Source organism: Onychostoma macrolepis, chromosome 23 (genome assembly GCF_012432095.1).
Source record: "Onychostoma macrolepis isolate SWU-2019 chromosome 23, ASM1243209v1, whole genome shotgun sequence".
Classification (NCBI taxonomy): Eukaryota; Metazoa; Chordata; class Actinopteri; order Cypriniformes; family Cyprinidae; genus Onychostoma; species Onychostoma macrolepis.
In genome coordinates this window covers 22,263,588-22,287,224 of record NC_081177.1, presented here as the reverse complement: position 1 = coordinate 22,287,224, position 23,637 = coordinate 22,263,588, and the positions used below count along the sequence as shown (strand labels likewise).

General features: G+C 36.5%; 1 protein-coding gene across 7 annotated transcripts in view; it reads left to right on the top strand.

The window, feature by feature from the left end:
- si:dkey-178k16.1 (protein 4.1) overlaps positions 1-23,637 on the top strand; it is a 58,966-nt gene that overhangs the window by 13,161 nt on the left and 22,168 nt on the right. For all 7 annotated transcript variants that reach the window (XM_058763967.1, XM_058763968.1, XM_058763966.1 and 4 more), the window contains exons 2-4: positions 15,099-15,166; positions 15,338-15,502; positions 22,448-22,552. In XM_058763967.1, the coding sequence (XP_058619950.1) occupies positions 15,116-15,166; positions 15,338-15,502; positions 22,448-22,552 (321 nt within the window). In that variant the 5' untranslated portion in view covers positions 15,099-15,115. The remainder of the gene's footprint in view (positions 1-15,098; positions 15,167-15,337; positions 15,503-22,447; positions 22,553-23,637) is intronic.

Below are 23,637 nucleotides of genomic sequence, written 5' to 3'. Positions count from 1 at the left end.
AACCAGCACAAGCTACCCCGAGAACCAGTCGTCCAACCTCGAGGGCTCGGGACACGGTGGAGGTCTCCACTCGAGCCCTACCCTCTCAGCGGCCCGGGAAAGCATAGCCGCCATTTCCAGGTCTGATTCAGGCATTGCCACTGCCGGAGCAGCAGCGCAACCGAATCTTCTTCCCCAGGAAGCTCCGGCTCACCCTCCGATGTAGCGACCGACATCCGGTCGTCGGAAGGAGCGCCAAGGATACTGCTGGTACGCTCCGCCAGCATGTTCCATTGGCAGCTCACTGGTTTCAGAGCGCAAGAGGAGCGATGGTCCCTTGAGGGTTGGTTCCCTGGAGGGTTTGCCACCACTGTAATCCTCAGACCACCCGTGCAACCGCCTGAAGTAGTCCTCGCCTGTCTGCAGCCAGAACGAGAGCTAGATCGAGGCAGAGGCAACAGGGCTCCGCCCCTTTGTCGAGGTAACGGAGCCTGGCCCGCAACTCCGAGATGATCACCTTCCCAATGAGAAGATGAGTCATCCACAAACGCCACCTCAGCATGCTTACTGCCCAGGCACGTGAGGCAGCGATCATGACCATCACCCGGCGCCAGGTAACGACCGCATCCAGAAACGCACGGATGACACGTTGTCTGTAGCAAGACCCAACTCGTCTTTACAAAGACGTAACGTCAAGTTTGCCAGATGCAACGTCGTCTTTAAAAAGACGCACCCGTGAATGCTCTTTTAGGGAAAAAGCTCTTTTAGCGTGCTGAAGCACACAGGGGAGATGGTCGCCTGCAACACAAATAGGGGGTAGTGCAACCTGATGTGTGCAATCCACTCGACACGGGAAGAACCACCGCCGCTGTAGCGCCGTACCACCAGCACGAGAGTCTTCCAAAGAGCGTGCTCAACTCGTTGAATTCACTCGTCAGCAGAAGTCAGGAGCAGAACGATGTAACCGCTCGGCTCCGAAGCGAAAAGCTGAATATGCGCTGCACCTGCTGCCTACTTATACTCACGCTGTGATCAGCGGCAGCTGGATGCAATAATCGCATGCCAATGTGCATTGGCTCGTTTAGTTACACTCGAAGTGGATTGGTCTCTCTAAGCGAGATCCCAATTCGTCGGTCACCCGACATGACTCGGAGTGACCGACTGAAAGGGAACTGGAAGTTTCAAATGAAGTTCCACTCATGCATTGGTTAAAACAATGCTGTATTTGTTTGGTACACATGCATACCGAACCGAAAGACCCATACTGAAAATGTTTGGTACTAATACCGTTACACACCTAAATGCCCAGTGTTTTAAAATCTGTTTCATTTTTAATAGTCATGTATTTTTTTAGCCTTCAGTTCTGAATTAAGTCAGAATTTTCGCAAGAGTGCAGAAGTCGCACTGAACTGAAGTGATTGACAGCTTCATTGATTATAAAGTGAGCGCTCTTTGGTTGCTCTCTTTATGTAACCCATTCACAATTTAAATAAAAGTTTTATTTTTCATGCTACTAACACGACCAGCAGCCAAATACACAGTGCAAAGTATCAGGACTGACAAAAATGACAAAATTTAAAATCACACTTATTTTGGGTGGAGATTATTATAAATATACGTTCTCATGACAATACTGATTTCCCCCCAAGAGTGCCAGTAATCTGGCTAAATTATATGACAGAATTCTCACCTTCTAATTATTTGTGTCCTTATCTGTTTGTGAGTGCCATAAAGAGCCACATTTCATTAGAAATTTATGGCGTGTCCTTGAAAGAGTATCTATGTCTAATTCAATATGCAGTTATCTGCATGCCCTTGAACTGCTCAGCGATGCGAGATGGCACGTTCTTAAAGGATGATGTCTGCATCTGTGGATCCTCACTTTTCTCTTGCAGAATTATCCAATAGGAAATGTCCACTTTCCTTCTTGCCTTAATGTATTTATCTATGGTACGGATAAAGGCAGATGTTGTAACTTAACAAAGGCTGTTTCACAGGATTTTTCAAGGATGGCCTTTCCTCAACTTGCTGTGATGCTCCTGTGGCTAGAGATGTTTGTTCGCACTTTCACTGGACTGCGTTTTTATCGCAGCCGACCAATAAAAGGCCTCTCTGGTTTGAGGTTTTACACTCTCACTGAGAACCGTACATGCTTGGCAGCCTTTCAATTTAACTCCTGTTGCTTCATAGGATGCCTTTCAGAAACTCGGGCAACATCCTCCAAGTCGATTTGAATGGTTTTTAGCTTTAAACCGCGGACAGAAAAGTTTCATTCTTAGGACAAGGACGTTTCCGTGCTGGACTGAATGCCGCTCCGTTGCATCAGCCAAATTTCACTCAGGACAGATTGATGGATTGGAGGTAAACAGCATTAATATGAATGCTCCAATTAATTTGAGAGGGGCCGTGTATGACGAGCATGCTAACTAGGGGCCCTGAAGAAAACCTGCTTTCCTTTCTTCGTCACGCTCCTCCTCTCTGCCTGTACGCCGCTCTCACAGACTGATTGCACCGGTGACGTCATCACTTCCTTCTGCATGCCACCATTTGAGGACTCATTGGCTTGGGGCTATGAATGAATCTCGGTTTGATATGTTTTTTCTTGCACATGAGTGCCTGTGTTATTGTATTTGTTTATTTGAAAGTTGTTCTATGCATTATACTATTACGGCAGTGCTGTTTGAACAGATTTGTTCCAAGATGGTAAGTAGATCTTGCAAAACTGAGCTGTCAGTTTTTTTCATAAACTCACTCAGCTGACGTTTGGTTGTGTTTTTCTTTTTTACAGTGGAGCGCTTTCATGCGTTGAACAAGGGGGGTTTTGTGCCTTCTGAAAGGGCACCGCAGCTCTCTCAAAAAGAAGTCTTGCCATCTCTGTAGCTCTGTTCCAAAATGTAGTGAGCTGAATCTGTAGGCTACACTTTAAAGTATTATATACACTCCTGATGCAATGGACGTTCCAAAATGTAGTCAACTTAATTATGTTGCCTTCTCTTGTCCAAAGTCAAAGGCAGCATCATATTTGTCATTTGCAGAGATAATGCAATGTAATGCGACAAGCTCAGTTAAAAAAAAAAATCAATAGAGAATAAAATGATCAGTAATAATCTACTATGAATATTTATGCAAATTAAAGGTGTAATTCACCCAAAAATTAAGTCATTTATCATTTACTCACTCTCATGTTGTTCCAAAATTGTATTACTTTCTTCATTGCAAAAGGTGATACATAAAAGATGGTTACACTTTATTTCAAGGTGTCCTTGTTACAGTGTAATTATACATTTAAGTACTGAGTAATATTAATTAACTACATGTACTACTTACTATATGGTTAGGGTTAGAATTAGGATTTGGTTTAGGGTCACTTACATGTAATTATGCATAATTTATTGTTATTATAATAATATGTAACGTGTAACAAGGACACCTTAAAATAAAGTGTTACCTAAAAAATAAATGAAAGTAGATGGGAACTGGGACAGTTGGTCACCATTCACTTTCATTGTAAGAGCAGCTTGGACATTCTACTAAGCTTCTGCTTTTGAATTCTATGAAAGGAAGAAAGTCATACAAGTTTGGAATGACATGAAAGTGAAAATTATTTGCAGAATTTGCAGATTTTTTATTTTTGGGTGAACAATGCCTTTACCACAGTATATAATTTCTAATGCCTCTAAATTATAAACATGATCAAAACTGAGAAACATATTTACTGAAATTTTTACTGATTTTTAACTGTACAGGTACAGCAGCTGCACCATATTGTTTTTTTTGTTTTGTTTTTTGCTCATTTTGGACCTCTGAATAAAAGTTAAAATAAAAAATCCTCCTTATGTATAACCTACATTTTTCCCTATATATGAACCATAAAAAGACTGATGTAAAAATCAGTCTCCCCTCTCCCCTCAGTAATTACTGTTTTCATTGAAGAACATACCAGATTTTATGCAATCGAAAAATTCATGTAGTTCATACATTTTATTTAGTATATCAGCACACCTGTTTTCTTTTCATTAAAAAGTTTCAAAACACAGAACATTGTAGAAATACCAGAATAAATATCTTTTTTGTTGGAGGATAGGTGATCTACGAGTCAAAAATTTTGAGGACCACTGCTTTAAAGTATTTCTCCTATACTAAAATTAATCAATGACACACACATTGAATCAGTCCCTAATGAGGTTTCATTGTTGTTTGGATGCAACCTAGGATACTGTGTACGTAGGCAGTAGGCAGCTTGCCAAGTTATGGACCATAGCTCCTGTCTTCATGCGTAAGAAAATATGGAGAGACTTTCCCTCATTGCTTTTTCCTCATGCACATTTTGTCATTTCCCTGAAATCGTTTTGTGTGAACTGTTGACATGTTTGTCTTGAGTTACTAGAGCCTCTGCCCTGTGCCTTTCTTCTGCTAGCATGCGTTCTGCCATAAATGATGGATTCCTTTAGCAGATTGCACTACAGATGAGTGATTGTGCTTGGAGCTATGGAGAACTGGTCGCCAAGTGTAGATCCATTTTCCAACAGCAAGGCTGCAGGGAGAGAATGAAGGGGAAGATACTCGATGACAAATGGCATAGAACGGCCGTCATTTTGTAGGAAATTATTCCCCATCATTTTTCTGGCTTTGGGGGCATTTATCTAAGCAGGCCGGCATGCTGAACTACACTCCAAATGGCTGCTATAAAAAGGTTTTAGTGCTTGATTTTAATGAGTGTTATGTACAAGAACGGTGTCTTAAAAATAAGATTTGCTTTTTTTTTTAGCTTTAATTACACTTTTCAAGTTAGCACATAAAGAGATAGACAAGCTAATTCTGAAATGGCAAGTGACAGGATAAAAATAATACAAGCACAGCGAGCCGTGGTAGCATGTGGTAGAAGATGACATATAGGCCTAAGCCGAGGACACAAGTTTGAATCCAGCTTTTGTCATGTTACGATCCTGTTAATACAAAACCGGAACTTAGATGTCGATTTGGCCTTACAGAAATTGGAAGAGAAAGATAATTGCCAATGCAGAGAAATTTAGCTTGCCATTTTGCAATCGTTTTGTGAACATTTTGACATTTTAAATGTTTTGGACTGAAGCAGACATTTGTATTCCCGGTTGACACTGACAAGAGAGCAAAAAAAAGAAAGAAAAAAAGCCTGCCTGCCCCAATTTCAACCTTATGATAACATGTCAGCCTATTAAAGAGATGTAGTGTCTGTGCTTACTTAACAGTATGTCAATAAGACTAGATTTTTTTTTTACATTTTATTAAAGAACTGTGAGTGGTGTTGGTGTAAGGCATTGCTATACAGTTTGTAGTATATATACTTCACTTTACAAGTGAAAGCGTATTGCTGGGGGATCATTATATTTAGTGGTTCTTGGCATAAAAAAAAAGAAAAAGTTTTAAGTGATTGCTAGGGCATAGGTGGTTACTTACTGGTCCACATCAAGAGAGCTCACTGCCAGGAATGTTGCTATAATATTCCCACATCTAGATGGAAAATCAGAGCAGGACATTCATTTTAAACTCTTTGTCTACCTCAAAACCCTCTTTTCCAAGGCTTGTCGGCTTTCACTGCAAAGGTCAATGTACTGCATAATACATTTTGGACATAGAGTACAGTTCATGCTGTAGGATTATCTGGTTGTCCTTGAGCGTAATTACGCAGCTATCAATAAGCAACCACTTTTATTATGCTGTCCACCTTTTTGCTTTACCCATCAGAAAGCTACTAATTTCTGCAGAATCCAAAACGTTCATTTATGAAATAATTTATGAAATCCACACATCCCTTGGTCTTTGTTTGTTTAATACATATTTTAGATTTTGCTTTCAGCTAGCAATATGAGTGAAGTTCAATTCACATTTCCATATTAACCCTGTAAAGCCTGACATATAAAATAATAGTCAAAATACCTGATTTATATATTAAACCAGGTATTTATGACTAATATAGTATAGAATATGAAGCATATAGCCTACTTGAGAAGCAAAAAACACCCCAGTTTTATTAATAGGCATAAACTGAGTAACAAAATGTTCAAACCCAGGCTCTTTGTAAATACATGTCTCTAAATACATTTCTGCAACACCGTCATTATGTACCCTACTGCACGTTTTGCGGCAGTTACAAAGTGAAATGCCCAGAGAGTGTAGCTAAAACGTGACCGTGGCACGTATTTAATACGTTGGTACAGGCACGTATTCCTGCGCTTTTATTACGCTGCTTGAGGTACGTATTTTGGCTGTTCAGAATTCAAATATTCGGGGAGTGTCGCTAAAAGTTAATGCTCTATCGCAGTGGTTCTCAACCTTTTTTCCCACCGGGCCGCACTATGGTCCAAGTGCAAGTCTCACAGGCCGCATATCGTTTACATATTATGTTACCAATACAAACCAACCAGATTTATAATATTATAGCCTAAATATTATGATATCTAATCAATTACATTTATTGAAAAAAAAAAAATAATAATTCTACTCACCATTAATAAAACACCTGATGATGTCGGGAGCTGACCAATTTTGTGAAATTCAGCTCGAAAGGAGTAACAGCACAATGAAGTTGCGATTGTAAGTCACAGTCGCAGACGCGCACGCGCACGGAAGCGTGACTTGATGCATGACATTGCAGAAAATGTGCGTTCACAAATATAGCGCTATGTTGATCCAAATATTGAAAGCACTTTCGAATTTAATAATCTGAGGTTCTCTCCAGAGATGTTTTACAATTAAGGTTGCAGCATAGTATGGGTGTTTCCTTTTGTGTGAGTGAGTGGCGGGGCAAACCAAAAGTTGATGCCAAAAGTCCAGCACTCTCCTACCTTCACTGCTGATGCTGCACCTATTCTTATTTGTATGTGTTCCTTCGCTGGCATTTTCCACATTTCATTTTTCTCCCTTAATAACAAATTTGTCCATTCTGATGCTTAATTTTACCGAACTAATGGCTGCTGATGACTATTTGAATTGAATTCTGCCTAAGTGCGCTCTTGTAAGTGTTCGTTAAATGCGTAACATTAATTACGTTAATTACTGCTTCTTTCCACAGAATTCTTCATATTTTCCCCTCCAAATCATCACAGAAAATGCAACAAAGGTCTGCCAAATATATGTATTATTCAACAGTTGTTTGTTATGCTTCAGCACATGAAGGTTGCTGTTCTGATAGCACCATGCGACTGATAAAAGTGTACGGCTTGTCACTGGTTACATCGGGTTCACTTCTCCATATGTCCATATGGCCTGGGGCAGTGCCAGCTCACTGCTGCGCTCCCAATGTGCAGCATGGCAGAACTGGGAAATTTAGCAAATGAGATGGCAGTCTTGTTCCGTAATTTCGTCTCTCAATAATCTCATGATCACTGCAGAGATATTTTGCAGCATTTGTTAGTTTTTGCTACATCTGAGCAAACACACAAAAACACACACTCTAATTAACTGCTATTATAAGAGTCCAAGTCATCTTCTACAGCATCACTGAGCCATTGGGATTATCCCTGATCAAACTCGACCTCTGACTTGATTATAAACAAAGACATGGTTACATGTACAAACAACATTATGGTTGCTGATCAGCTTTAATTTCGAGTGCAACATGATAAGGCTGCTTGATCTCTGTTTGGGCATTTTAATTATCCATCATCGTCTGTGTCAAATGCTGTTTTGATCATGGGGAGCGCTTTAGTCGGAGGAACCACTTCACATGAAAGCTACTACACAAAGGTCAAAGTGTGCATCTAATCACTGCTGTTCATTAAGAGCATCAGGCAATTAATTATTTAACTTTTAATTTTAGAGTTGATGTTTTTAAAATACCACTTGTTTTAAATGGTTGGTTCATCCCAAAAAATGAAAAACATCATCTTCACGTTATTACAAATCTGCTTTCTACTGTGGAACACAAAAGAAGTAGTTTAGCAGAATGTTAACGCTGCTCTTTTCCATGCCATGAAAATGAAAAGGTATGGTGCAAAGCATCATAAAAGCAGTCCCTATAAGTCTTCAAGGCATTTATGTGTCAAATTGTATGATATAGGAGAATATGAAGCTTACAAATCGATGCAGTTGCTGATATTTGCAGTATATGCCAAAAAGTATGTTGTAATTCTAGTAGCTTGTAATGTAAATCAATGAGATCTTTGTAACAATATAACACCATATCACCCGATAAAATCTTATAAATTATGACATTTAAATGTTTATTTTTATAATCAGATTTATAATATTATAGCCTAAATATTATGATATCTAAACGATTACATTTATTGAAATAAATACAATATATTTTAGCAAAAGGTTATATTTTAGTAAGAATTATTGCACTTTCATTCTGTTGTGCTCCATCTGTTTGACATGAATGCACAGGCTGGCACTGATTTAGTCAAGTCTGAATTTGAACAAAGATTCACTTTGCATTTTTCAAAATGGAAATACATGAATTGCAAACTTTTACAGATACAACTGTATGATGCAAGCTGTGCGCTGATGAAAACGAGTCTGAAATGCATTAAACAACACATCTGACAGGAGGACAAGCCGCTTAAAACTGAAGGCTTAAGATAGATTGAATTTCTTAATAAAGCACATGTTTAAAGAAAGTCATGTGGGTTTTTGAGGACATGAGGGTAAGATAATGATGACAGAAATTTTCTTTTTAGGTGAACTATGCTTTTAATTCTATATTAGAAATAAATGTCTCTCATCAGTCTACTTTCCAACATGTCCCAGCTTACAAGTTACTGTATATGCTATGATTGGCTTTGACATTTTGTGTATTGGATGAGAAAAGTGTAATATAGACTTGAAGTTATTCACAACAATGGTGTGAATTAGACACATACGATGATATAATTCAAAAGATGAGACAAATTATGTAAGCATATTTTAAGCGCAAACAAATTCCACTGCCATTAGTTTCAAAGTGATTCACTGATGATCCATGAAGTACTGGCTAAATAATTTACTGTACAATCTTGCAATGCTTGTCAAAAAACCTTGTTTTTTTAAGTTTACACAAATCTAAAATGCCATTGATCTAAACAACATCCCTAATCGTGCAAATTTTAACACTCTGACATCAACAAGCATATGAGCAAACTCCTTGAGGAGAAACATTTAGACAGGAGAAAAAAAAAAGACAGGAGCAGAACCGCCCCATGTCGGATTCCTTATCATCTCTCCCGGCCTGCTGATTAGGTGTGTATTGACCAGAACAGTCATTCATGTATAACGATCAGGGGGTGAAGCAGATGACATTAGAGAAACGAATCTCATGCATGTTATTTCATTAACTGAGAGGCCTGATCTCTGACAAAGCAATGCATTTTATCTCGCTTTGTAATCCTTTACTCATTATTCTTCAATGAAAAGCCCTCACTTTGACATTGTATTGGCTTGCCCATGTTTACAAGTTCATGAAAGAAGGATTCTTCATAAACCTACAGTACAATGACTTATGGTTGGCATGATTGTGTCCACATTGTGTTTAAGGTAAGTTAAAATGAACATTTTAAAGAAGAACTGGTGATTGGATTTGCTATAGTTTGCCAGGTTAGTGATAGGGAAGGTTATGGTTAATCCAGTTCCAGATGTTAAGGAACGCATACTTGGTATGCTTATACTTTCTTAGCAATCACACCAAAGGTAAATGAATGATTGAGGCATTTTTATGAGATAATAGTAGTCCAATATGCTATATAATGTAAGTTAGGGACAGCAAATCATAGAAAGATATAAAAAATATCGGTAACACTTTTTAGCTTGAATCTCTTAGGTGGCAAGTAAACTAAGTAGAGCTGTATATGTTCAAAGTTATCTGTAAAGTAATTACTTTTACTTTTGGATGTATATATTATTAATTCTGATTACAAATTCAACACATATTTCCACTCATTTATTTTGTGTATAGCTGGTCACGTATGAACACTGCTGTGCAATTATTTTAATGTGTTATCGGCAATTTTCGAAATCTTAAACAGCACATTAAAACAAAACAAACTGTGATTGTTTTTTTCTTTTCTCAGTCAGATAGTCTATTCCTGTCTGAGTGGGCGGTTCTTGGCCCAAAATTAGCTGCACCTGAAACAGGCGATAGTTAAAAGTCTGGCTTCCCAAAGCTTGCTTAAAGCCTTGGCCTGGGGTTAAAGGATAGCACACACCAAACTGAAAGGTTTTTCATCATTTACTCATCCTCGTGTTGTTCCAAACATCTATGACTTTATTTCTTCAGTGTAACTTTTGAAGAAACTGTTCCTGACCATATGTGACCCTGGACCACAAAACCAGTCTTAAGTGTCAATTTTCAACATCATCTATATAAATAAGCTTTCCATCGATGTATGGTTTGTTAGGATCGGACAATATTTGGCCGACATACAACTATTTGAAAATCTGGAATCTGAGGGTGCAAAAAAATCTAAATATTGAGAAAATCGGCATTAAAGTTGTCCAAATTAAGTTCTTAGCAATGCATATTACTAATCAAAAATGAAGTTTTGATATATGTATGGTAAGAAATATCTTCATGGAACATGATCTTTACTTAATATCCTGATGATTTTTGGCATAAAAGAAAAATCGATCATTTTGACCCATACAATGTATTTTTGGCTATTGCTACAAATATACCCCGGCGACTTAAGACTGGTTTTGTGGTCCAGGGTCAAATATAATGAGAGTCAGTGGGGTCGAGAACAACATTGGTCCTCATTGACTTTCACTGTATTGGCGAAAATATGACAGAATTTACATGTCTTTAAGACTCAGATAACATTCTTATGAACCATTATTATTTATTTTGATGTTAGAGCTAGGTTACAGTTAGGAAAAGGTTAAGGTTAATTGACTTCCAGGAGATGTTAAAGAACACATACTTGGAAAAAACACAGTTGGCATTTATTTTTTTGAACTTTTCTTGAACTTTTCTTAGAATCTTACCGAGTGTCATACCTTTGATAAAGTACATCTTTATCTCAGAATAATGGTAGTCCAATCAGTATAATAAGCTAACCCTATCAGCAAAAAGGCTGCATATTACAATTGTGTTACATTCTTTGAACTGAAGTATTTAAAGATCTCAGATGGTGCTTTACAATGAGTCGATTTTTCCCGGAACTGTCCCAGGTGTAGGAACTCAAAAGAGACCCATTACAGTCAAGATGTGTCGGCGTTTGTGTAGCATTTGAGCCGAGGAGGATGTTAGGAACAAGGGACGGTGGGCCAGATGTTCTGTAATTCATCTTGTGCTCTTTCCAAGAGCCGCAGTTTCCTGAATATTTCTCTCTGGGAATAGTACTTATATACTGTACATCTATATATCTCTTTTTAGCACTTATATACATCCACACAGTGTCATCTTCTGAAGTGCTTAGTTATTGGTCTTTTTAATCTCCTCAGATATGTTTCTTGTAGTGCAAATTGGCATGCATGTGGTTCAAACTCGACAGCGTTAAATCCCAATATAAGCATCTGGATGTAGAATGTTAATCTTGGCTTTTCAACACTGCGGTTACTAATGCCACTTTATCCGTCATCTGTTTACAAGGAAAATGTAATTACACAGAGGAATTAAAGGCTCACTTATTAGGTAGCAATAATTTGGTTGGCATTTTTAAGCAAGTGTTCTCTCCTTGTCTCTCTGAACTGCACCTCTGTCTTCCCTCCACCTGTCTAGTATTTCTTCTGAAGCTTCCCATATGTTTGAAGGAGAATACATTATCTTTGTCTTTTTAATGAATGCATAATCAGAATCAGAGTCATTTTATTCGTTATTATAAGTGGAGACCCGGGGCAAGTGTAACAAATCTGCTTGCCATCTTTTGGTTAAAAACAAAACATCTATATGCACCAAAATATATATATAAACCTTTTTGGACATTTTTAAAATCTAAGAAATAGATTTAAACATGGTAAAATGTGTCAAACAGAACTGAGACACATATTACACTGTAAAAGGGATTTTTCAAAGTTGATTCAATCCAATGTGTTACTTGTTGAAAATGTGTTGAAATTTTGTGAAATTCCAATTGTGGAGATGAGATGATGTGTAGATATTAAAAATAATATTTAAGTCAGATCATCAAGTCTGCTGACCTATACCCAAGATTTGAAAAATGTAATTCCCAGTTTGAAATAATGATGTCCCTCTATGGCTTCTGCAACAGAAATGAAATCAGAGTTTTTACACTATAGCTACTTTTAAAAAAGGCTCACATTTCATTACATTACCTCTGGGTGAGTTATGCTATTATAATGTTCATCTATGTGTCTCCATTTCATTTAGTTGCATTTTGTGTTAGTGTGTTTCATTTATTCCTAGTGGCTTTCTTCAGGCTGTTGTGCTATGGACATTTTTTTGATTGAGACTTCAGCAGAAACAGGCTTGTTTCTTAAGCCTCTGGCTTTACTGAGCCTTCAGTGTATGTCTACGGTTCAACCTCTATGTGTTGAGACTTCTGACAGTGTACACACCTACACTTGTATATATATTTTTAAATATAGGTTTTTATTTATTTTAAAATATTTTTAAAATGATGTGTCATACTTTTATTATACTTTTATAGTATAATTATTAAAGTTTTTGTCAAACATTAAAATATTTTTGTGCAAACATTGATTTGTGGTAACTTTAATGGCTATCCATTGATGGAGGCACATAAATTAATTTCAAGAACTGACCTTCTTAGCCCAGTGAAAGGCCTCATCAATATATTGATCTGAACACACATTAACTGAAAGAGAAGGAGCTGGAAAAGCAACTGACTGTTACTATTCTGGTGCTTCATATCTTTCTGTAGCTGCCATTTAATTCGGCTCAACTCATTTTTAGTAGATGAGATGTAGCTATAGCGTGCTTCTGCCACGGGAAAAAAAAAAATACATGTAAAGGTAATTGTGATTTTCTTTTTATCTCATAATTCAGACTTTTTACTCATAATTCAGAGTTTATATCTTACATTTCTGACTTCTTCTTTCCTTGTAATTCCGAGTTTATATCTCACATTTTGAACTTTGTTTCTCATTCTGACAAAAAAATATGAATTGTGATATAAAAAAAAGCAACTTATCTCACAATTCTGATTTTTTCCCCTTGTAAGAAAAAAAAAAAAAACTGAATTGTAAGTACATTGTAAAAATTGTAAAAAAAATGTAAGTACATAGTAGTTAAGGCCACCTAATATAAAGTGTGACCCTGAATTGTGAGATAAAACATTGCAATTACCATTTTTTAACAAAACAAGCTATAATATATTTTTAAAAACTGATTTTGTGAAGCTCATTTCATTGTAACATTAGTTGTAATGGTCCATTTAAAATGGCTTAACGAGTGCATGGGTTATTTGTGTTAACCCATGTTTCCTGTTGAATCAGGAAGTGTGGGTGGAGCATGACAAAAGGCTTGTCCCAATATTTTTAAAATAGCCAATAGGCTTTATTTACATCATAACTATGACACATGATTTGATACTTTACTAGCTGGCAGCAAATGGTTTTAGAGGGAGGGGCATTCTTGTTCTAGAGAGCATTTGATTGGACAAAATTCTGTGTAGCACAGGATGCCATCAATATTTTTGGTCCATTTTGATGTGAAAGGCTGTAAATTTAAATGTGTACTATGCTAAAAGTGAATTTTCTCAATGTTTAGGAGAAAGCTAACAGAGATAGTCTTTCAGGGTTTTCATCTTCACATTTCTTTTTACGGTATCTTATTTTTGATGCTGTACCTCCCGTGAGCATCTATTAAACTGCCTATCAATAAACTCACGTGTGTTGCTTACATGGGCAGTTTGTCTAGATGTTTGTGAAACTTGTGACGTTTCCCGATCTTGATCTTTTCTCCATCATTTCTTGTCTTCTGTTCTATGAATAAATGCATCAAGAAAGCTCAAACCCTCAAGGCCGTAACAGTTCAGCTGAAATAATTAAAGCATTAAGTCCTCCATTACGGCAAAATGCAGAGCTTCAGTTAAAACCGGTTAATTGGTCGAAGAGATAAGTCAGCAACCAGAGTTAAATGTATAGATTAGCCATTTAATGGACTGGCTGTTTCTTCTGACTGAATCACGGGTACATTTGCGGATAGTACTTAAAGAGCGAACGATGAAAATGAGCATGGCCAAATGGGGAGGTTTGTTTGTTTGAACTGCAATGCTTATATTGAGTGATATTTGGAGAATTTATATGGGGGAGATGTTTGGGGCTTTTAGTAGCACAGCGTGGTGCAAGTGAATGAGATGGAAATGAAGGCAATTAGCATATTCACAGTGGTATCAAACTGTCAAGCTGCGACACCTAAACACCATTAAACACAGAGAAGTTTATTTGCTAAAAAAGGATTGCATATTTAGCCAGGTTTTAAACATTTTACTGTTTTTAGATGCAGCTTCTACATCCATCTGTCTTCTATCTGTCTTAATTTAACAGCGATCACAAAGAGTTCTATTCTGGAGAAAGACAAATGGCTTGGTTAATAAATAAAATGCTTTCATTGTACTCATAGTAAATCTGTTTACTCAAACTGTGTATCACAGCTTGTTAATTTATTAATACCAGATCATCACCAGCTAATTATATACTTATGGTGCAGACACGTAATGTTTTAGATGTTTCTCACGACCATATGTCAATAAACACATTCCCTGCACTGTAATTCACCAAATGTCCTTTTACAGGAGCTTCAGTAGCTTCAAGAAATAGTCAAACAGACTTTGTCTTGGCCATTTGGTGACTAACTATGAAACATTTGCTCTGTAGATCACATGCACATATCAAAGCTCATTAGATAAACCAACAGATGTGTGTGTTTGTTCTTCATCTACTGAATCATATTAAAGGGATAGCTCACCTAAAATTTTAAATAAAAAATGATTTAATAACCTCTTGTTACTCCAAACCTGGAATTGAAAAGATTCTTTAAGAATAAAAAAACTCTTCAATATAATCAAAGTGATTTAAGAGACTTCTAAGTATCACCGCTTTGTCGCCAGCAGTCAAATATACTGCATTTATATGTTCATTAGACTTGTTAGGCCTATAAAGAAGTTCATATGAATATGGTGAAGCAAGAGGAAAGTTTAATCTGTTTAATGAGTTTGTTCAAATCTTTTTTATTACTTTAGGACTGCAAGTGATTGCTATGTCAGAGAGAAGTTCAGCCGTAAAGAATACAGCAGACGGAGGTTACATGGTAAGCCTAAGATCTATAATTTATCAAACATTATGCCTTATAATATGTTTGACTATGCCATGCAACTTTCTATCATTTGAAATTCATTCACGAAACATCCTTTCATGCATTGTTTTTGAACACTTCTCCATTTCAGAGCATTTTTTTGAAACTTTGATCACTTCTATTCAGGATCTCGAATCAAAGATGTCGGATGAGCACAGAGACACGGATGATTCGTCAGAGAAAACACCTAGTAGGATGTCCAGGTCCCCGCAGAAATCCTCCAAAAGACCAAAGACAGTACCTGTGAAAGTCACGCTGCTAGATGGATCTGCCTATGAGACCGGGGTGGAGGTACAGTAGTTGCTGGCGTGTGCTAAAACTAATTTGTGTTGTTCTGTAGAAACATGGTCCCAGACCTCTAGGGCTCTCAGGTTTTCACATACTGTTCTCCAGTAGTGCTGTATTCCTTTGTCAAGTCAATCATGTGCCTGCCGACTGCTTAAACAGCTAGATTAGTTGAGATTTTTCCAGCAGAGCCAGACAGTGTACCTGAAAAATCATATAGGAAATACTGTATAATGTTACAAAATATTTCTACAATTTCAGAAAAAAAGGTACAGAATATACAAAGTTTTCACTGGGTCGGTAATATGTGGTACAAAAGCTAAAAGGTGCATCTTTGTAACTTATTTACCTATTTTTTTGAGAGTGTATTTGTAAAAAATGAGAACCTGTTTTATTAAAAAATTCTGAAAAAAAAGAAAAAAGTATCATGATTTCCAAAAAAAACATAGTAATAATAAATGTTTCTTGAGCAGAAAACCAGTATATCAGAATGATTTCTGAAGGATCATGTGACACTGAAGACTGGAGTAATGATGCTGAAAATTCAGCTATACATCACAGGAATAAATTAAATGTTAAAATATATTCAAATAGAAAAGTTATTTTAAATTGTAACAATATTTCACAATATTACTGATTTTACTGTATATTTGACCAAATAAATGCAGCCTCGGTGAGCATAAGAGATTTCTTTCAAAAACATTACAAATCTTACTGATCCCAAACTTTTGGTAGTGTAATTAAAAAAAATATATATTATATATATTATATATATATGATTATCCTTACATTTTCAGAATTCAGTGTCAATTATATATTTTCAATGATGTATTCTCTTAAAAGTGTGATTATTTGTAATCATAAGAAATGATAAGCATAATTTAGAAGTAATCCACTTAACATAATAACATTTCTTAATCTAGTTTAACATTTAATCTTTAGAATTCATTTGCATCAAAATGACAATAAATACATGTTTATATTTACTAAAATATTTTTAAACATAAAATTGCACAGGGACACTTCTTTGGTGACACATACAAATTTACTTAAACAGTTTGAAAACACTGATTCGTGGAAATAAATCAAACTTCCCAACTCTCTCTGTACTTTCGCTACTGAGATTTCAATTAGAGGCACTATAAAAATATCTCAGTTTTAGGACTCGCATACTTAAGAGAGCATGTGCGAATCTTTAATTAAAGGTGTTGGGTATTTTTACTGTATCTCTTAATAACAAAGTACATCGCAAATATGTAATGCATTTTATGGTGCTAAACACACATAAAACCAAAACCTAAATTAAGATTATACTAAACTATTACGTTTGACACATACAAACCAGCAGCTGCATTTACAGTAAGAATATGTACAGATATTACAATAGTGTCTAACAAAAAATCCCAATGATGTTCCTGTGATCCCTGAACCTCACATTTCAGTCCCTCATTGGAATTTCACAGCCCAGCTCCGCAGCTCCATGTTGCCTGCTGCAGTGCTTCTGGGAATTACAGCACATGAGATATGAATGCTAGTGTGGGCTGATGGGGTGGGGGTGTTCATTGATAGGTGAAAAGCCCTCCCACACTAGTAGCTCTCCAGGGAGCTCCACATACTGCTCTGAGATCAGAGCCACGTCTGCCCGTGTGCCCCAGGGGTCTGCCGGCTGATGGATTTCCAGGGGGTTTTCAGACATGGCTCTTCTCTGGGGTGTTATTCGTGGCTCTCTGGTAGCTTCTCCCATCCGTTTGCCATTACTGATGCTGCAACACCTACTGAGAGAGACAGACTGTCCAATCTAAAGGTCAAAGGCCGCCTATACTTCCAGTCTTCTACGCTTGGCTGAAGGGGAGGAGGATGGGAAATCTATAATGGTGACATGTTAGTGGTCCCATGGAGTAAATAATACTACAGCCTTTCAGAGGAGGGTATACCAGGCTTGTGCGTTTGTCACCCTTGGCTAAAGTTCACGCAGATTTTAAAAAATGTTTCATTTAATCACACTTAGCTTTGCTCCGGTTTCGTTTCAAACCTGTGTGACTTTATTTCCTCCAAAGAACACAAAAGGAGGTATAATATCCAACACTTTAACAATTTTTTTTATGGTTTTAGTTTTAGATAACTATAATAATATATTATAAGAAAATCACAAAAAATATTTTACTGCTGTGATTTTCTGCCTAGTTTTGATTTTCTATCGTTTGTAGGCTGTTTGCTTCTTATTCATTTAGTTTATTTGTTCTTAATTGTAAAACATAGTCATTGTGAATTATTAATGAAAAACCTGAAGCAATTTTTACTTAATTAAAACAACTTGAAAGCTACAGTACATGCCATTTTGTGGGTATAGGTATAGTTCAAGAATTACATTTTTCATTCACATGTCATTCTAATCCTGTATGACTTTAATTCTTCTGTGGAACATAAAAGAAGATATTTCAATTATGTCTCTGTTTTTTTCTGTATGTACAATGGAAGTTACTGGCCACCAAACTGTTTGGTTGCCAGCATTCTTTAAAACCTATTCTTTTATACTCCACAGAAGAAAGAAAATCATACAGGTTTGGAACAACATGAGGCTGAGTAAATAATGACAGAATGTGCATTTTTGGGTGAACTGTCCCTTTAATATTTTAATATAATGTAACAGTTATGATAGGAAGTTTATTTACTACAATCATTAGCCTTTTTTTTTTGTTTGTCCTTTTGAAGACTGGCTGACCCGTCCCCATTCACTTTCAATGTATAAAAAAAAACAAAAAACAGCCTGAGCACATAAAGTTGTGCTCAAAATTGTTCATACCTTTGGTAAATATGATCAAAGAAGGATCTGAAAATAAAACTGTATCATAAATCCTTTTGATCTTTTAATTAAAAAAAATTACTTTTTCTTTGGAGAATAAGAATTTAAAATGGGAGGGAAATCTCATGAAATAAATGTTTTTCTCTAATACACATTGGCCACAATTACAACCCGAATTCCGGAAATGTTGGGACGTTTTTTAAATTTGAATAAAATGAAAACTAAAAGACTTTCAAATCACATGAGCCAAAAATTTATTCACAAGAGAACAGAGAACATAACAAATGTTTAAACTGAGAAATGTTACACTTTTATCCACTAAATGAGCTCATTTCAAATTTGATGCCTGCTACAGGTCTCAAAAAAGTTGGCACGGAGGCAACAAAGGGCTGAAAAAGCAAGACATTTTGAAAAGATTCAGCTGGGAGAACATCTAGCAACTAATTAAGTTAATTGACATCAGGTCTGTAACATGATTAGGTTATAAAATGGATGTCTTAGAGAGGCAGAGTCTCTCAGAAGTAAAGATGGGCAGAGGCTCTCCAATCTGTGAAAGAGTGTGTAAAAAGATTGTGGAATACTTTGAAAACAATGTTCCTCAACGTCAAATTGCAAAGGCTTTGCAAATCTCATCATCTACAGTGCATAACATCATCAAAAGATTCAGAGAAACTGGAGAAATCTCTGTGCGTAAGGGACAAGGTCGAAGACCTTTGTTGGATGCCCGTGGTCTTCGGGCCCTCAGATGACACTGCATCACTCATCAGCATGATTCTGTCATTGACATTACTAAATGGGCCCAGGTATACTTCCTGAAACCACTGTCGGTAAACACAATCCGCCGTGCCATCTGCAGATGCCAACTAAAGCTCTATCATGCAAAAAGGAAGCCATATGTGAACATGGTCCAGAAGCGCTGTCATGTCCTGTGGGCCAAGGCTCATTTAAAATGGACTGTTTCAAAGTGGAAAAGTGTTATATGGTCAGACGAGTCCAAATTTGACATTCTTGTTGGAAATCACAGACTCTGTGTCCTCCAGGCTAAAGAGGAGGGAGACTTTCCAGCGTGTTATCAGCGTTCAGTTCAAAATCCAGCATCTCTGATGGTATAGGGATGCATAAGTGCATATGTACGGGCAGTTTGCATGTTTTGGAAGGCACTATGAATGCTGAAAGGTAAAGAAAGGTTTTAGAGCAACATATGCTCCCCTCCAGACGTCTATTTCAGGGAAGGCCTTGTGTATTTCAGCAGGACAAGGCAAAACCACATACTGCAGCTATTACAACAGCATGGCTTCTTAGTAGAAGAGTCTGGGTGCTGAATTGGCCTGCCTGCAGTCCAGATCTTTCACCTATAGAGAACATTTGGCGCATCATTAGACGAAAAATACGTCAAAGACGACCACAAACTCTTCAGCAGCTGGAAACCTATATCAGGCAAGGATGGGACCAAATTCCAACACCAAAACTCCAGACACTCATAACCTCGATGCCCAGACGTCTTCAAACTGTTTTGAAAAGAAGAGGAAATGCTACACCATGGTAAACATACCCCCGTCCCAACTATTTTGAGACCTGTAGCAGGCATCAAATTTGAAATGAGCTCATTTTGTGCATAAAATTGTACCATTTCTCAGTTTAAACATTTGTTATGTTATCTATGTTCTATTGTGAATAAAATATTGGCTCATGTGATTTGAAATTCTTTTAGTTTTCATTTTATTCAAATTTAAAAAAACGCCCCAACATTTCCAGAATTCGGGTTGTAATTATACTCTTTTATTCAATACTTTTTGATTTCGGATTTCAGTTTTTCCTTTCTAGATTTTTCTTGAAACCCTACCAAACAACATGTGGTGTAAGTGCTGTTTAATATTTTTGTTTAGGCTTTCTGACCCCAAGACTCAACTATTTTCTGCAGTTCTCCAGCTGTGATCCTTGGAGAGTCTTTGGCCACTCAAACTCTCTTCCTCGTCTTGCTTTAAGACATAGACCCACATCGTCTTCCAGGCAGATTTGTAACATTTTCTGTTGATTGTAAATTTTTAATTATTGCCCTGATGGTGGAAATGGGAATTTTCATGCATTTGCTCTTTTCTTACAGCCAATTTTTAATTTGTAAAGTTCAACTATATTTGCTCTGAAATATATTCTTTGGTTTTTCTCATTGTGATTAATGATTATGGGAATTTGGCCTTTGTGTTTCCTCATATTTATTTCATAATTCATAATTTTCCTCCACTTTCACTTTTTTTTTAAACTTCAATTAAATGTTAGATTTTTGAATGAAATATCAAATGAATAAACAATGCAGACTTATTTTCACAGCCTTCTTTGTTCATATTTATCAAAGGTATGAATAATTTTGAGCATAACTTTAGCTAAATACCTCCTTTTCTGTTCCACAGATGAAAGAAAGTTGAGTAGAACATGGGTGAACTGTTCCTTTAAATATCTGATGTCTTTGCTGGAACAATGGCTTATTCTTCTTGAGTCAAAGAGAGATCTCTCTGTGAACATTTCATTAATTCTTTTATGTCACATCATCAATATTAAAAATCGTTCCCCTAGATAAACACAGCAGAGCACTTCTCATTACAAGCAAGCTGTGAACGTACTGTACCACCTAAAATCACAAATGGCAACAATAGTACTATTGTTAGTCAGAACTCTAAGTACATTTCTGCACCTGGGGAACTATCAAAATTAAGTCCTTGAAGTGCATTATGTTGGGCTAAAAACTATGAAATTACCTTTACATACAAATATAATGTGCTGGTGTAATTGAGGGCCTCCCTGGCTAACTTAAGAAGCCTTTTTATGGTAGCACACCCACTCTCTCTTTCTCTCTCCCTCTTAAAAAAATCCTTGTGCTTCAGCCATGAGAGGCCAGGGAAGCGACACACACACACACACACACACACACACACACACACACACACACACACACACACACACACACACACACACACACACACACACACACAGACAGACTCACACACACACACACACACACACACACACACACACACACACACACACATGAAACCTCACCACTTCTGTTGCCATGGAAACAGCTGCTGTATCCCTGTCGCCGCGGGAAACGGGCTCCCTGGGCGGCGAGTGCTCAGTGTTTCTGCAGAAAGGCAAAGCCAGAGCTGGTGTCTCAAGCGTGTTGCATATGCCACTCTATTGTGCAGAATGACAGGGTGTGGTCAGAAAGACACAGATGCTTAGCCATGACTGAAGATTATATGAGTATAGAATATGAGATTGATGTTTCATAGAAACATCACATAAGTGTTCAGTTCTTCAGTGTTCATTGAAGCATTTAATGTAACAAAGGGCAGATGATTTCATTATTTCAATTTCTTATCTTTTAGACTGTAATCTAAACAAATTAATATTTTACATATTATCGTCCAGCTCTTTATATAAAGTTGGATATAGAAGTTATACTGTACATACATCTAAATTGCTTGATTATTTCTATTGTTACAAAAAATTTAAGCTGTACTATCGCTTAGTACACTCACATTAAGCGATACTTTATATCAAATCTCAGTCTTGATTTCTTGTATCATCATAAAAAATAGAAACTATATTATTATCCAGCACTAATCTGCTGAAATAGAAAGGCACCGAGATATTAAGATATTATTTAACATTAACATCATGCTTTTCTTGTAAAGCTGCTTCATGTATGTATTGGGGGAAATTTGACTTGACTTGATTTACATACTAATGTTCACCTTATCATTGAAGCAGCAAATGGATGGAAACTACACAGATAATTTACTACATTATAGCATAAATCTGGCTTGTTCACAGAATATTTGGGGACTTTCAGCCTCCTGAACATTACAAATATTGCATTTAATCAGCATCTTGCTGGTTAATAATAGCCTGGCCAGATAATATGATGTTGAATTGTGTCTTAAAATCATAAAAACACCTTTGCATTATATGACGGAAACCCAGGTATTATCATATTCTCAAGGGAACAATATTGTGTCCCACTGAAGGGATTAGAGACACTCCTGACTTTGATTAAAATCGGAAGGGGGGCATTTTCTGCAATGACAAACACTAAATCAATCTCTTTTCTCTTGTGCTCTTTCTCTGTACTTGTTCATCTATCTATACAGAAGCTCTGTAAAGGACAGGTGTTACTGGATATGGTGTGTGAACATCTCAACCTCTTGGAAAAGGACTACTTTGGCCTGACCTTCAGTGACACGGAGAGCCAAAAGGTCAGAGTTCAACTCTTATGTCATCCCATTGTACTATTTCTCTTATATAGCCTAATTACTATAATAACAGGCTGCTATGCTGCTTGATATTGCAAACTGGTATTTCTTATGCCAGAAACATGCTGGAAAATGTGGCAATATGTTAAATAATGCTAGCAACATCAAGAAAATTATTAAGAAAAATATCAAAACATGCTAAAAGCATGTTAGCAAAGTGCTAAAACATGCTAGCAAATTGTTTAAACATTGCAATATGTTAAATCATGCTAGAAACATTTCAAAACAGCAAAATTGTAAAGCATATTAGCAATGTGTTAAAACATGTTAACAACATATGTTAGTAACATTCATGTTTGCAAAACATGAAAGAAGCATAATAAAACATGTTAGAAAAATGTTAAAACATGGTAGATTCACATTAACAAAATGTTAACATGCTAGCAATGTGCTGAAACATGTTAGCAACATGTTAAAACATGCTAAAACTTGCTAGCAACGTTAAAACATTACAGAAACATGCTAGCAATATGCTAAATCATGCTAGAAACATTTTAAAACGTACTAGCAAAAATGATAAAGCATATTAGCAATGTGTTAAAATATGTTAACAGCATAAAATATGTTAGAAATTAAATATGTTACGTTATGGTAGCAATTTGTAAAAACACGATAGAAACAGGATAAAACATGCTAACAACATGTTAAACATGCTAGCAATATGCTGAAACATGTTAGCATCATGTTAAAACATGCCAGCAATATGCTAAAATATGTTAGAAACAAGTTGGCAAAATGTCGACCCTAATGAAAATTAACCATAGTTTTATTATAGTAAAATTGTATTAACCATGTCTTTGTGTGCGTGTGCGTGTATGTGTATTGTCATTTGTATAACTACAGATTTACTACAGATACCATGGGTAAAGTATAGTTAGTGTTGAAAAATCATGGTTAATTTGTGGTTCCCTTGGTTTAACTATAGAACCTATATGGTTTATTTGTAGTAAAAATGCTATAGATTAATTTATCAATTGCTCACTTTATTAACTTTAAATGCAAACATCCAAAGCAATCTTATGTTTTCT